The sequence below is a fragment of the Pelobates fuscus genome, chromosome 7 (genome assembly GCF_036172605.1).
Source record: "Pelobates fuscus isolate aPelFus1 chromosome 7, aPelFus1.pri, whole genome shotgun sequence".
NCBI lineage: Eukaryota > Metazoa > Chordata > Amphibia > Anura > Pelobatidae > Pelobates > Pelobates fuscus.
Window position 1 is genome coordinate 141,379,017 of NC_086323.1, and position 16,224 is coordinate 141,395,240.

The 16,224-nt window shown below is 45.9% G+C and overlaps 1 protein-coding gene across 1 annotated transcript in view; it reads right to left on the minus strand.

Moving 5' to 3' along the window:
- C7H3orf84 (chromosome 7 C3orf84 homolog) overlaps positions 1 to 6,008 on the minus strand; it is a 49,238-nt gene extending 43,230 nt beyond the window's left edge. The window contains exon 1 of the mRNA XM_063427527.1: positions 5,918 to 6,008. Within this exon, the coding sequence (XP_063283597.1) occupies positions 5,918 to 5,944 (27 nt within the window). The 5' untranslated portion in view covers positions 5,945 to 6,008. The remainder of the gene's footprint in view (positions 1 to 5,917) is intronic.
- Between the last annotated feature and the right edge of the window lie 10,216 nt (positions 6,009 to 16,224).

Below are 16,224 nucleotides of genomic sequence, written 5' to 3' on the forward strand. Positions count from 1 at the left end.
ATCATTAATCCATAAAACGCTTTAAGTCTTGTTTCATTTTTTGACCCTACTGCATAAAAAACAGAATGTGATCCACAATGACATCCAATGCATGTATTCCATCAGCATTTCTCCTAAACAACATATTTCTTAAAATACAGAACATGCCTTTTTTGGTAATCTCTTTGTACTGTTCATATCTAAGGCTGAGGCAAACAGCTTGAAGCCTCTGGGCAACAATTGTTCATTAATGCTTTACACAATTTTTATTAGAAATCTGTATCATGTAATTTCATTGACTTAAATCCCAAAGGAGATTACAATTTGTAATTCTAATGGCTAAAGGTTGACTGAACCTTAATACACATAGTGATTCAATCTCCTAATTCCCTATTGCTGAAATGTAACCCTGCAAGTACCAAATGAATTGTAATGCATTTCACCACTGTTACTCATTTTATTTAGCTACTGGGGTTTATTCACTAAACAGGTGATTTAAAAAACAAAGGACCTCAATTAAATCCGGCATCAGTAACCTATACATAATTATAGTTTTCATAATGATGAACAGCAGCAGGGCCGTCTTTAATAATGGTTGGACCCCGGGCAAGCATTTGCTTGGGCCCCCTGGACTCTGCCTCCCCCACTCCCTGACATGCAATCAGGCCCTCCACTGCAACGCAATGGCGGTACTAAAGAAGAAAGGGCCCTAGTCAGGTCCGGACTGGCCATCAGGCACAGCGGGCAAATGCCCGGTGGGCCGCGATGGCCATGGGCCGAGGCTTGAAGGGGAGGTCACAGGACCTCCCCAGCCGGTCCATGCAGGACCCGTGTTATCCGAGCGCCGGCCCTGCAGTATTCCATGACGGGCCGGTGGGAAGATCAAAGATATCCCTCACCGGCCCACTTGCAGAGACATGCGGCTAGATACATAGATACACACACTGACACATATACAGACACACAGATACACAACCTGACACACATGCAGGTACACAGATACACACACTGATATGCATGCAGATACACAGATACACACATTGACTTTATACAGAAGCACAGATATACACACTGACACCTACACACACAGATACACACACACTGAGAACATACAGATACACAGACACATACTGACATACTGACATATACCAACAGTCATACTGACATACACACTCAGATACACACTGACACACATACAACAGGCGCACTGACACACACACACTCAAACACACAGACAGACATACTGACAGACACACAGACAGACACATAGACACACATACTGATAGATACATACACTCAGACATACTAAACACACACAGACACATATACTGACAGACACATACGCATACACTGACAGACATACTGTAACACACACACACAAACACGTAAAGACATACTAACACACACACTTAGACACACAAACACAGACACATATACTGACAGACATACTGCATACACACAGACAGATACATATGCAGCAACAATTTATTTTAGGATCACTGTAGTAATCTGTAGTGTTCTTTTAACATTTTACTGGGTTGGCTAGCAAGTGCAGCACAAGGTGCAGCCCAAGGGTTAAAGGACATTACATAACCCCTTAAGGATGGAGGCAATTGTACATGTTCAGCAAGGGCAACACTGATTGGCTGAGAGTGTTAGCTTATGTTCTCAGCCAATCACTAGTTTCCAATTGAGAAAAGGAAGTTAAAAAGGTATGTATATTTTCACTCTCTTTTCTCAATGGGGAGCTACTAATGCTGATAGCGTGAGCTAACATTCTCAGCCTGATGCACCTGGTCCAAGGCTTCCTGATTGAGGATTCGAATGTAAGAAGCACTGATTTTAAAGTGGACACCCAATGCCAAATTGAGAGGATTTATTGAGTTCAGCAAATTTGAACCGTAATTGGATTTAGTAAATATGAGAGTAGACCAGTTGGAATTCAGTGATTTCAGCGATCTGTTTAGTGAATAAAAATTTTTGCGCTAATTTTTTCCTATCAACATAGTAAAATTCATTGTTTAGTGAATAGACCTCTAGGCCCCCTGCCTTTTTAAAGTATTTAACAATTTTTCAGGAATGGATTTAAAGCAACACTGTAGGCACCCAGACCACTTCAACTAATTGAAGTGGTCTGAGTGCAGTGTCCCTTTTGCACCTAGTGCTGCAATGTAAAAGTTTTTTTTTAACCCTTTCATCCCTGGGGGGCGTGAGGGAGGGAGCCTCCTTTTAAACCTATAGTGCCAGGAAAACCGCTTTGTCTTCCTGGCGCTATCAGATCCCTTTAAATTTATTAAAACTGTAATCCAATTGAAATATGTACACATAGTAGCTGACATTTTAATACATATTTATTTTCTGAAAATACAATGTACATGTTTTAATAATACCAATTTTTTGGAATCAACTAAAGGGAAAGATTTATACAAAATATTTTAAAGTGTACTTAGACAATAAAATAGTGAATGGTGGATGGGGGCGGAGCCGGCGCCCAAACGAGCTGGACGCGTCTCGGAGCTGCTCTGCTACTCAGCCCGAGAAAAGGTCAGCAAAGCCCGAGAATCCCTCGCAACCAGACCTACACTGGAAGCTGCCTGAACCCCGACAGTATGGGGGAAAAAAACAAGAAGCTGCGTCCGGACCCGGGCTCGGGTTCGCAAGATATCGGCTCTTACATGCGGAATGCAGCGAGGCTGACACACACCAAGATGGCGCCCGCGGAGGCTTACATCTGTCCTCGGACGAGGATAGCAGTACAGCCGACCTCTCTCCTCCACCGAGGCGACGAACAGAGCCACTCGGCCCCCGCAACGAGGGCAGATATTAAAGCCCTGGTAGCAGAGATTCAAGCCATGTTCAATGCTGATTTGGCGCCAATACGGGAGGAGGTATCCGCGCTCAATACCCGCATGCACACAATGGAGGAAGGTATGGCAGGCCACAAGCTCGCCCAGACAGCCACAGATACCGCCATAGGAGCGCTGCAGAAACAATGTGCAGATCACCAGGCTCAACTAGCTAACTTGGAAGACAAAGCCAGGGCACGCAACCTACGAATAAATGCATTCCGGATACTATAACAGACACAGAACTCCCCCACTACTGCAGGAGGATCCTTGCCACCCTTCTAATGCCCAAGCACTCCAAACAGATAGTGGTGGACTCCTGCTACAGGCTTAATAAAACAGCTACTTCAGCCCAGGAGACGCCTAAGGAAGTTCTGCTCAAACTGGTACGTGACACTGACCGTGGCATTATTATGGGGGCAGTAAGGGGTACTCCAACGGTGCCCTTTGAAGGTGATCAGCTTGCATTTTATCGAGACTTTTCCAGATATACCCTGTCCTGGCGGCGCTCTCTCAAGCCCATAACCCAAGTGCTTCAGGAGCAGTCCATTACCTACAAGTGGGGCCCCCGCAGACTACTCGCCAATAAGGCAGGGAAAACACACACTATCTCACACCCTGCTGAAGCCTCAACCTTCCTGCAAGCCCTCGGCCTACCGACAGCACAACCACAGATTACAGCCCACCCAGCCTGGAATGTAGCAGACATCACCCCGTTTGTGCCAAGAGGAAGCGCACCCACGACAGCGGCACAGCAACCCTGAACTTTGGGACTGAGTTTTGCCTGTGCACTGCCATATGCACGCACACAAACCCTATAACTGTTACCTTTTTCCTTTTTATTTTATTTAAAAGGGATCGAAAGTTGACCATGTTTATATGTTTCTATATTTTATTCTATTTCTATTATGTTATGTTGCCAACTCTGTAAGCCTTAGACCTAGCTCAGTACCAAAGCACCCCCCCAAGCGCTACCAAGCGACACGCCAGCGCAAAAATAGCAGCCCTCCGGGTGCCCAAAGCATAACCCCCGCCTTCAGTTACAGCATAACAAAACGGGAACTCACACCCGGCTTCGAGGGCACCCATACCCAACAATACGTGCCTCACTATAGCATAATTATCAGGGCGTACTTTACACTGGCCACAAGGCACATACGGCCCAAGTTTACCGCCCTACCCAGTCACAAGCTCGAGGACCACCGACAGGGAAACCTGGGTAAACCCGCATATACTAAAAATAAAATTGAGTAGACTAAGCTAGGTGGCGAAAGTATCCATGTACTGTAAAAATGTTTTACCTGCTGATCACGAATTCTGTTATATTGTTTGCCAATACTCGCAAAAATAAAGAATTTCAAAAAAAAAAATAGTGAATGGTGAAGGCAGGATAAGGAGACTTTTTTGTTAAATAAGATCTACAAGATTTTTCACTAAAGTAATAATTTAAGGTAACTTCAAAGTGAATTAGAAACATAGAAACATAGAATGTGACGGCAGATAAGAACCATTTGGCCCATCTAGTCTGCCCAATATTTCAAAATACTTTTAATTAGCCTAATCTTATAGTTAGGATGGCCTTAACAAATTTAAAGTCAAAATAGCCAAGTTGGAGAAAATTCTCTACATCACCAATGCCTTCAGTTCGGCTAGTCTGGTCTTCAAGTTTAAATTCCAATTAAATTCAATCTGAATGTTAGCTTTAGTAAATAACCCTGACACAGTAAGCATTTGATACTTTGAATTCATCTATGAAAAACATTAAAAAAGAAAAAAAGAAAAAGAAAACAGGGTACGGGGCCCAAATGCCATGGTAGAAAGATGTGTTTCAGTAGCGCTCCTGTCCTATACTGGATATAAATGCAATTCTTTACCCTATTAAGCATGATTTTGACAGAATCCAGCTACTTACCTATGTCTAGACCTAGCTGAGCTTCACCGAAGGGTTCAAAGAACTGACACGAGCTTAGATCCCACCAGGTGGGGGAGGCAGCTGATCCCACGGGCAGGTGGTGCCCATCAGCACTCAGACCGGCGGGGGTGATTCCGGTCCATCCCCAGGAGGCTGCTTTAACCTAGTGGAAACCGGGGTGAAACCACGAAGGTGAACAAAAAAGAGAGCGACTCACCTAAGATGGTGGACGCCGCGTGGACACCCAACAATACAGAGGAATCCCACAACATCTTGTCCAGGCTGGACTGCATTTTTGATGATTTCCGGCGCAAGATGGAAAGCAAGCTGCAGCAACCAGTCGTAACGCAGTCAAGTGGTCACTGAGTGGTTATACTCATTCCTTTTTCTACCTCCTGGATCCTGCATATCCTTGGTGGGGATTATACTACCCAAGCTGGTTATACTAGAGCACGTTGTATGCTCTAGCAATTGTAAGTACAATACCGATCATTATTTATTTTACTATTAGTACTTACTTCACCATTGGCTTCTATTTCCTTTTTACATATACCACGCATACTGTACCTTGGAAACATCTGTGTCAACCACAACAACATATCCTGAGACGGGGATTGTACCGTCCAAGCGCATCACAGCTGAGCTCTGTTATAGCTCATATAAATGTGAGTGGACTGTGTATAGCTATATTCACCACTTCAAGATATTAACATGCTGTATTGCACAATTATTTTTATTGTTTTGTTTTATTCCGAGGTTCTGATTTTCTGGATACACTTGAGAATATATGTATGTATATTTTGCATATATAAACTATTAGGCGCGGCATACACCCCCTCTCTTTCTCGTTAACTATTCACAAGGTTTGGGAATCCTTGTTTTGTATACTGCTGCCTGTTCACCATTCACTATAGTGAGCGCCTATCATCCCTTTCTATCTTCAATATATATATTTGAGAGCTATCTTGCACACCAAAAATAAAGAATTAAAAAAACAAACAAAGAAAACAAAAAAATATAAGTTTTCACCAGAAGCTACATGCTTGCCATCTAAAATACTGTATATGTCACTAACCATATTACAAGTGGCAATAAACAAGTTAAAATAATTCACTACTCCAGTAGATGTTTATACAAGACCAAGGTCATAATATAGGCAAAAATTACAAAATATCCTTACCCAAGATCCAGCAACAGCCCCAGGCATCCCCCTTATCACAAAATCCACAAGCAGTGATTTTTTTCGGGTGTGAATGATACAAAAATATGACCAGAAGGTTTTTGTAGTCGAACATTTGTATAAGGTTACTAGGGTGTTGTTGTCAGGGTTGCCAAGTGACCAGGATAGAAGGGTGTAATCATTGAGACAATTTAGCTGAGCACGGCTGCACAATAAGCTACTGTAGCCAGCACTATCAGTACTAAATTATTTTAAGACTGATAGAGAGAGACAGAGACTCATGTTTGTTTCTAAAGCAAAATAATTAAAAATCAGATAGCAAAATGTGTTCTAAGCTGTGTGTCAAATTGAAAAAAAAAATTAGCCAAGCTGTGATTATAGTTGAGCTGGAGAATTTTTGCTAATCAGTTATTTTAGCCTAAATTTTGAAATCTAATTTTCAATTTTCTTCAATTCACCATTTAACCCCTTAAGGACCAAACTTCTGGAATAAAAGGGAATCATGACATGTCACACATGTCATGTGTCCTTAAGGGGTTAATGTAACTCCTGAAACGAGGAGCGTGGCTTACTCGCTGAAAGAGATGGCTGCCATATTCTTTTCTTTTGAGTGCCTTGAGACACTTAACAGCGTTTTCCCAGCATTTTCGCAGTACTGGAGACCGTATCTCTACAAGGATATTAATACTTTAGAGAGGGTTCAGAGAAGGGCTACTAAACTGGTTCATGGATTGCAGGATAAAACTTACCAGGAAAGATTAAAGGATCTTAACATGTATAGCTTAGAGGAAAGACGAGACAGGGGGGGATATGATAGAAACATTTAAATACATAAAGGAAATCAACACAGTAAAGGAGGAGACTATATTTAAAAGAAGAAAAACTACCACAAGAGGACATAGTCTTAAGTTAGAGGGGCAAAGGTTTAAAAATAATATCAGAAAGCATTACTTTACTGAGAGGGTAGTGGATGCATGGAATAGCCTTCCAGCTGAAGTGGTAGAGGTTAACACAGTAAAGGAGTTCAAGCATGCGTGGGATAGGCATAAGGCTATGCTAACCATAAGATAAGGCCAGGGACTATTGAAAGTATTTTAAAAATTGGGCAGACTAGATGGGCCGAATGGTTCTTATCTCCCGTCACATTCTATGTTTCTATGTTCCCTGCTAAACTCAGCACAGTGGGGAAGACTTATGATTTGCATTGTCATCTCCCAAAGAAAAGGATAATTTTTGCCATTCCCCTGTACCAATATTTGGTGACCCCGATGGACCTGTCATCAGAGTCACCACGCTCTGAGGGCTCACATGCCTATGACACTTTGAGGCCAATCTCTCCTTGCTTAAACAGAGGCCCAGTAGCCCACCACAACGAGCTGCGTAACGTACAAATAAAAGCGGCTGCAATAGCTTCCCAGTAACTAGCCTTTTATTTCACAGAAAGAAGTCACTGATGAGAGGGATTATTCAAAGTGAATTTCAAATTCAAGGTTATAATAGCCGATCTGGAAACATTCTCTAAGTCAGCTGTGCTTCCAGTTCAGCTACTTTGGCCTTAAATTTTAATTTCACTTTTAATTCTCAATGTAGTAATTCCACACCCAACTTACGTTACACCCACATTGATTACTTTCTCATTATTATCTGACAATGCTTCATAAAAAGATATTGGAATGGCCACTTGGATAGACCATGCACCTCTAGCCATGACCCTGTGATTCTCGCTTCACCACTACACAGACTTAGAACTACTACCTAGTTACAAATTTGTATTCCTGACACTATTGTGCATTAGTCACCATTTGGGTAACCGGGCCACCCCAATGTGAGGGTTAAAATGTAACTCCTCGAGAGTTGCATCCCACACCATGCTACTCTGTCTGCAGGAAACCATTGGGAGGCTACTGCACATGCAGGGCAAAGCACAGCGATGTGTAATTTCAGACTTTTTCTTTGAGACCATCTGATAGAAATAGTAGTGTCTTCGATACGAGCAACTAAAGGGCTTTATCTCCAAAATACCCCAACAGCCGGACAACGTAGAGATCTTCTCTCTGTGACAAACCTAACCCGCTTTCACACCGTGTATCTTTCATGTACTCCACTGTCTAACAAAAAAACGAAATCCACCTCCTTTCCTGGTCAAATAGGAAACACAAATTGTGCTTTAGTCAGTAAATCATGGGACACTGCATATAAAATTATTACTATCTGGTATAAAATGCCACTGTTCCTAAAATAAATAGATCTTAAATCTTGATGGCCTGTGCTGGGGCTGTCACTTCTCTTTAGGCACATTCCTTCATTATGGTGGGGATGTTCACTGACTAAAGCATTTTGGGAGAAGATACATAGATAACCCCCTCCATTTAGTCCTCCACCATTCTACCACTCCTACCTCTAAATATAAGAAGTAACTTACCATATGTGGCCTTTACTATGGAAGCAAGGCATTTCACCTACACCTTGACAGAGTAAAATAGAAGAATTAATGTTTCTGGAATAGATTAATTTCTCTACTTAGGGTTTATTACAGGTTTACCATTGCGTTTGGGCTTAGTGGTTAAGCTTTACTTATCATTGACAGGCCACAAGTGGACATCCAACTGCAAGGAGCGACTGTCTTGTTATTTCTCCTTTACCCCTTTCCACAGTTCTGGGTCACCAGATCTTACATTTTTATTTATACTTGCCTAGTTTCGACAAGTACCATATTTGTACCCTGCCTATAACCTTTGTACTTCTCTTTATTTTTTAAAAATGTTATTGCAATCAGGGACGGACTGAGAACCCTCAGGGCCCCCGGGCAAAATAAATCAAGGCCCCACCCATACTCCGCAGCAAGCGCCACCCATGTCCCGCCTCCATGCACCGCCTCCAGCCACACCCTACACAATCTTTAGACACAAGGAACAAAAGTGCAATAATCCCTTCAAGGCCCCAGTAGAGACTACAATTGAGGGCTCATGGGCCATGGAGGGGGGTCTTTCTAGCAGAGGCTATCTCAGTGTCCTTTAGAGAGTGTGTTAGAAAGAATTTCCTCCAGGTCCCATTAGAGACTACAATGGAGTCTAATGGGGCCTGGAGGGGGGTCTCTCCAACAATCTGGTTCCTATTCACAATATAGCAACACAACATAGCTCGCTGATACCTAGTGTAGCGGTACTTACCCTCTCCAGGGGCCGGCCGGGGTCCTCTCTTCTCGCCGCGCGCGCTCCTGCACGAGCCGCGCGCGGCTCAGCCAACGATAGAATCAGTCAGGCGGGCAGTGACCGCGAGAAGCGGCCACGTGTCCCACCCGACACTAAGAGCGCGCCGCGCGTCTCGGGCGCGCTCTTAAAGGGACAGTGGGAGACTAAATTAGAATCAGTCTCCCATTGGCCCCTGTCATGCCACGTTCCCCATACACTCACGTTTTGGGGGCGTGGATATGACAAGGGCCAATCAAAGTGAACATTAGGGTATTTATACTCACCTGTTTCCTTTGCTCCTTGCCCTATCGTGGTTTCTGTCCAGTTCCCTTTAGTGCTTGTATCGTTCAGTTGGTTTTTTGGTGCTTGACCTTGGCTTTGTTCCTGACTCCGCTCTCTCCTTATCCTTGCTTGCTTATCCGCTGTTTTGTCCTCTGTGTACCAGTCCTCGGCTTGTTCTACGTTACGCTGTCTCTCAGTTCCCTTGACCTCGGCTTGTTCTAGACTCTGTCTTTCTTACTCGTCCTAGTCCGGCCACTCTAAGGTCTGGTAAGACGAACCCTGGTTTCTTGTCTCTTGACTATTGAACTATTCCTGCGTGTTGGGGTATATTACCGTGACATTACGATAGGGCCATGGACCCCGCAGGTTTAGGACAACAGATGGCCACTCATGAGGCTAGATTCGCAGAACAGGATCACCGTATGGATCAAATGGCTCAAGCCATCCAGACACTGTTATCCAGATCAGCTCCGGTACCTGTACCTGCGCCTCCTGTAAACCCTATACCAGACACAGCTAATATGCCTAATGCTTCAGCACATCTAACCCCGCCACCTAGGTATGGAGGGGACGCTAAGACATGTAGGGGATTCCTTAATCAAGTGGAATTCCACTTTGAAATGTACCCACGTTCATTTCCCACTGATAGATCTAAGGTGGGTTTTCTTATGCACCAGCTTACGGATAAGGCACTAGAATGGGCAAATCCTATTTGGGAGGCTAATGGGCCTATGGTACACGACTTCAATAGCTTCCTCACAGCGTTTCGTAGAACATTTGACACGACTAAAAGGTCAAAAAATGCCGCCAGGGCATTCATGAGAATAAAGCAAGGATCCAAATCTGTAGCCGATTATGCTATTCAGTTCCGTACCCTTGCCTCACAGGTAGATTGGACTAATAATGGGCTTACTACTGCGTTTATGGAAGGTCTGTCTGAAACTATGTTGGATGAGGTAGCAGCTAAGGACCTCCCTGTACCCCTGGAGGACCTGATTGACTATCTTATCGATATAGATAACAGGATCCGTGACAGGTTATATACCAGGTCCAGAAATAGACGTTTTGTTCCCGTTAACTCACCTAGAGCTGAGACCCCCGAGGGATCTAAAGGTTCTGAGGAGGAACCTATGCAGTTAGGGGTTGCCAAACTTACTGACGCTGAAAAGCTTTATAGGAGAAAGGAGGGACTTTGTCTTTATTGTGGTAGGAGGGGTCATATGAGACAAGAATGTCCCGTGCGTCCGGGAAACTATCGCACCTAAGACCGTATAGAGGACTGGCCTTGGGTGTGACATCACAGTCCTCACATTTGCCTCTTAATAAATTACTTCTCCCTGTTTCCCTGCACCTTGGTAGTAACTGCATAGCAGGGAATATACTAGCCCTAGTTGATTCCGGAGCGGCCGAAAACTTTATTGATTCCAGTTTTGTCAAGGAGAATAACATACCCACCAGAGAGAAGGAGACACCCTTGGCCGTTGAGGCCATAGATGGTAGACCATTATGCTCTCCAGTTATCACACATGAAACTGTTCCTCTTCATATGTCTACAGGGGTGTTACACTCTGAGACCATTCGGTTTCAGATCATTACTTCTCCTTCCTCTCACCTCGTGTTAGGGTATCCTTGGTTACGTACCCATAATCCCACCATTGATTGGGAGTCAGGACAAATAGTTTCTTGGAGTGATTCTTGCCAAGAGTCTTGTATTGTTAAAATCACCCCTTTGAATTCTACTAATATACCTCCCGTGCCTACGGTCATACCCCCTCAGTACCTGTCTCTTAAATCTGTTTTTGATAAAAGGGAGGCTGAAAAATTGCCACCTCACAGGCCTTACGACTGTGCTATTAATTTACTACCTGGTACGATGCCTCCCAAAGGGAGAATATATCCTTTATCTCCTCAGGAGAATCTGGTTATGGAGGAATATATTAAGGAATCTTTAGAGAAGGGATTTATAAGAAGATCCTCTTCCCCGGCAGGGGCGGGTTTCTTCTTTGTATCTAAGAAAGATGGCGAATTAAGGCCTTGTATTGACTATAGGGGCCTAAATAAAATCACAGTCAAAAATGCGTACCCCATACCTTTGATCACAGAACTATTTGATAGGCTTAAACAGGCCACAGTTTTTACTAAATTGGACCTTAGGGGTGCTTACAATCTCATACGTATCAAAAAGGATCACGAATGGAAGACCGCATTCAATACCAGGAGTGGCCACTACGAATATACTGTGATGCCCTTTGGCCTTTGTAACGCCCCAGCAGTTTTTCAAGAAGTTATTAATGATGTCCTACGTCAATATATACATACATTCGTTATAGTATACTTGGACGACATATTAATTTATTCTACTGAATTACAGACTCATCACATGCATGTTAAATTAGTGTTGAGAACTCTTCTGGTTAACGGTCTCTATTGCAAACTCGAAAAATGTTCATTTGATCAATCTGAAGTCCAATTCTTGGGTTATATAATCTCTGCCAAGGGTTTTCGTATGGATCCCAAGAAACTGTCTGCCATTATGGAATGGCCTCTACCTCAGGGTTTGAAAGCCATTCAGCGTTTTCTGGGGTTCTCAAATTATTATAGGCGTTTTATTAAAGGGTTTTCTGCCATTGTAGCACCTATAACCAGAATGACCAAGAAGGATGGTAATACTCATGTCTGGAAACCAGAAGCACTCGAGGCCTTTGAATTCCTGAAGGCTTCATTTGCCTCTGCTCCTATTTTACAGCATCCTGTCCCTTCACTGCCCTTTATTCTTGAAGTTGATGCTTCTGAGATAGGGGTAGGTGCTATCTTGTCGCAAAGAGATTCACCTGAAAAGCCGTTACACCCTTGTGGCTTCTTTTCCAGACAGATGTCCAAAGCAGAGAAGAATTATGATGTAGGCAATCGTGAACTCCTTGCCATCATTTTGGCGCTCAAGGAATGGAGACATCTGCTAGAGGGTACTAGGGATCCCATCCTCATTTTAACAGACCACAAAAACCTCTCCTATCTCAGTGAAGCAAAAAGATTGTCTTCTAGGCAGGCCAGGTGGTCTCTGTTTTTGTCTCGTTTTAATTACATAATCACATACAGACCAGGTGATCGTAATACTAAACTCGAGGTCGATGTTACCCCTGTCATTCCGCCTGACAGAATAATAGCTACTACTGTTCTTTCTATTTCGTCTTCCCTCTTACAGGCTATTCAGGCTAAACAAAACTTGGCTCCTGGGGAGAGGCCTGCTGATAAGCTATTCGTTGATATACCGGAGAGACGAGACATCTTGTCATTATATCATGACACTAGAACTGCTGGACACCCTGGTATTTCTAAGACATTCTCAGCAGTTTCTAGATATTTCTGGTGGGCTTCCTTGCGCAAGGACGTCACCAATTACGTTAATGCCTGTAGTACTTGTGCCAGTATGAAGTCCTCCCACAGAGTTCCTTGTGGGTTGTTGCATCCGTTGCCCATACCCGAGAGGCCGTGGTCCAATATATCCATGGATTTTATTGTTGAATTACCTCCCTCTAATGGTAAAACTGTCATCCTGATGATTGTGGATCGTTTTTCTAAGATGGCTCATTTTGTGTCTCTTGTCAAATTGCCATCATCCAAGGAACTTGCCTCTATCTTTGCCAGGGAGGTGTTTCGGTTGCATGGTATTCCCACTTCGATCGTGTCCGATAGGGGTAGCCAGTTTATCTCCAGATTCTGGAGAACGTTTTGTACAGAGATGGGTATCTCCCTCTCGTTTTCTTCCGCCTACCACCCCCAGTCTAATGGAGCTGCTGAACGTGCCAACCAATCTCTAGAGCAGTATCTTCGTTGTTTCGTGTCCCACCATCAGAACAATTGGGCTGACCTTCTTCCTTGGGCTGAGTTTGCTCGTAATAATGCTGCTCATGAATCCTCCGGTAACAGCCCTTTTTACGTTGTTTATGGCCGGCATCCCGTGGTTCTTCCAGCTGCATTCTCCTTACAGGGCATGCCAGCTCTGGACGAACATTTGGCTAGTCTACGTAATACTTGGGAGCAGGTTCAGTGTTCTTTGGTGGCTTCAGCTGCTCGCCAGAAGATTCAGGCAGACAAGCATCGCAGGGCGGCTCCATCCTATGCTGTGGGAGACCGGGTTTGGCTTTCTACTCGCAATATTCGTCTTCGTGTGCCTTCTATGAAGTTGGCCCCTCGTTTCATTGGTCCTTTTCGTATCTTGCATGTGGTTAATCCTGTCTCGTATGCATTGGATCTTCCTAGGAATCTACGCATTCCTAACGTGTTTCATACCTCCTTGTTAAAACCCCTCCTGTGCAACCGTTATACTCGGCATGTCCCTCCTCCTCCTCCGGTTTCTGTGGAGGGCCATGAGGAATTTGAAGTGGCGGCTATAATTGACTCTCGTTTTCTTCGGGGTCGCCTCCAATATCTGGTACATTGGAAGGGCTATGGGTCTGAGGAACGCAGTTGGATTTCCGCTGACGCTGTTCACGCTCCTCGCCTTGTGCGTTCTTTCCACGCTCGTTTTCCTGCCAGGCCTGCTCCTCCCCGCCCGGTGGGCGTGTCTTCAGGGGGGGGTACTGTAGCGGTACTTACCCTCTCCAGGGGCCGGCCGGGGTCCTCTCTTCTCGCCGCGCGCGCTCCTGCACGAGCCGCGCGCGGCTCAGCCAACGATAGAATCAGTCAGGCGGGCAGTGACCGCGAGAAGCGGCCACGTGTCCCGCCCGACACTAAGAGCGCGCCGCGCGTCTCGGGCGCGCTCTTAAAGGGACAGTGGGAGACTAAATTAGAATCAGTCTCCCATTGGCCCCTGTCATGCCACGTTCCCCATACACTCACGTTTTGGGGGCGTGGATATGACAAGGGCCAATCAAAGTGAACATTAGGGTATTTATACTCACCTGTTTCCTTTGCTCCTTGCCCTATCGTGGTTTCTGTCCAGTTCCCTTTAGTTCTTGTATCGTTCAGTTGGTTTTTTGGTGCTTGACCTTGGCTTTGTTCCTGACTCCGCTCTCTCCTTATCCTTGCTTGCTTATCCGCTGTTTTGTCCTCTGTGTACCAGTCCTCGGCTTGTTCTACGTTACGCTGTCTCTCAGTTCCCTTGACCTCGGCTTGTTCTAGACTCTGTCTTTCTTACTCGTCCTAGTCCGGCCACTCTAAGGTCCGGTAAGACGAACCCTGGTTTCTTGTCTCTTGGCTATTGAACTATTCCTGCGTGTTGGGGTATATTACCGTGACACCTAGGCCAAGTTGGCTCCTCTTACCTTAATTACTGTTGCTGGCTGGCAGTCTGTGGGCTTGCTGGAAGGCTGTGGGCTTACTGGCTGCGGCTGGCAGGCTGTGGGCTTGCTGGCAGGCTGTGGGCTTGCTGGCTACTGCCGGCAGGCTGTGGGCTTGCTGGCTGCGGCTGGCAGGCTGTGGGCTTGCTGGCTGCGGCTGGCAGGCTGTGGGCTTGCTGGCTGCGGCTGGCAGGCTGTTGGCTTGCTGGCTGTGGCTGGCAGGCTGTGGCTTGCTGGCTGCGGCTGGCAGGCTGTGGCTTGCTGGCTGGCAGGCTGTGGCTTGCTGGCTGTGGTTGGCAGACTGTGGGCTTGCTGGCTGTAAGCCTAACTGGTGGCCTGTGGGCCTGTTTAAGAACAGTTTGACAACTTACCTGGGGTCTGCTGGGATATGAGGCTGTAGTAGGGTATAGGAGGAGTGGTGCAATGTGTAAGGGGTGCAGTGTGTGTGAAAGGTTCAGTGTGTGTGAGGGGGTGTAGTGTGTGAATGTGTAGGGTGTGTGAGGCAATGTGTGTAAATGTGTATGGTGTGTGGGGGGGAAGTGTGTGTGTATGGGGGGCAGTGTGTGAATGTGTATGGTGTGTGGGGGCAGTGTGTTTATGGGGCTAGAGTTCACTCTCACCACTGCGACCACCAGGAATCCCTGGTGGTCACAGTGTTGAGAGTGAACTCTAGCCAGTAGCTCCAGGGCTAGAGTTTACTCTTGCAAGAGCCGTAACGTTGCCGTGGTAACCGCGGCAACGATCTGTGCTCGCGCAAGAAGGACCCAGAGGAGCTGCAGGCTGAGCTCCCGGGTCCTCTCTTCCTCCCTCCCCTGCCGGCTGCCCGCACAGTGCCTGCGGACAGGGGAGGGGGCAATTGCCCTCCTCTTACCCCCTTCTTACTCCCACCCTCTTCTTACTCCCCCCTCAATCTCTTCTTACCCCCTTTTTACTCCCCCTTCTTACTCTCCCCCTCCCCCTCTTCTTACTCCTCCCTTTTCTTACTCCCCCCTCCCCTTACCCCCCTCTTCCTCTTTTTACTCCCCCCTCCCCCTCTTCTTACCCCCTTCTTCTTACTCCCCCCTCCCCCTCTTCTTACTCCCCCTTCTTACTCTCCACCTCTTCTTACTCCCCCTCCCCCTCTTCTTACTCCCCCCTCCCCTTACCCCCTCTTCTTACTCCCCCCTTCCTCTTTTTACTCACCCTCCCCCTCTTCTTACCCTCTTCTTACTCCCCCTCTTCTTACTCCCCCTCCCTCTCTTCTTACTCCCCCCTTCCTCTCTTCTTACTCCCCCCTCCCACTCTTCTTACTCCCCCCTCCCCCTCTTCTTACCCCCCTCCCTTCTTACTCCCCCTCCTCTCTTCTTACCCCCCTCCCTCTCTCTTCTTACCCCCATCCCTCTCACTTCTTACCCCCCTCCCTCTCTCTTCTTACCCCCTCCCTCTCTCTTTTTAACCCCCCTCCCCTCCCCTCCCTCTCTCTTTTTAACCCCCCTCCCTCTCTCTTTTTAACCCCCCTCCCCTCCCTCTCTCTTTTTAACCCCCCTCCCCTCCCTCTCTCTTTTTAACCCCTCCC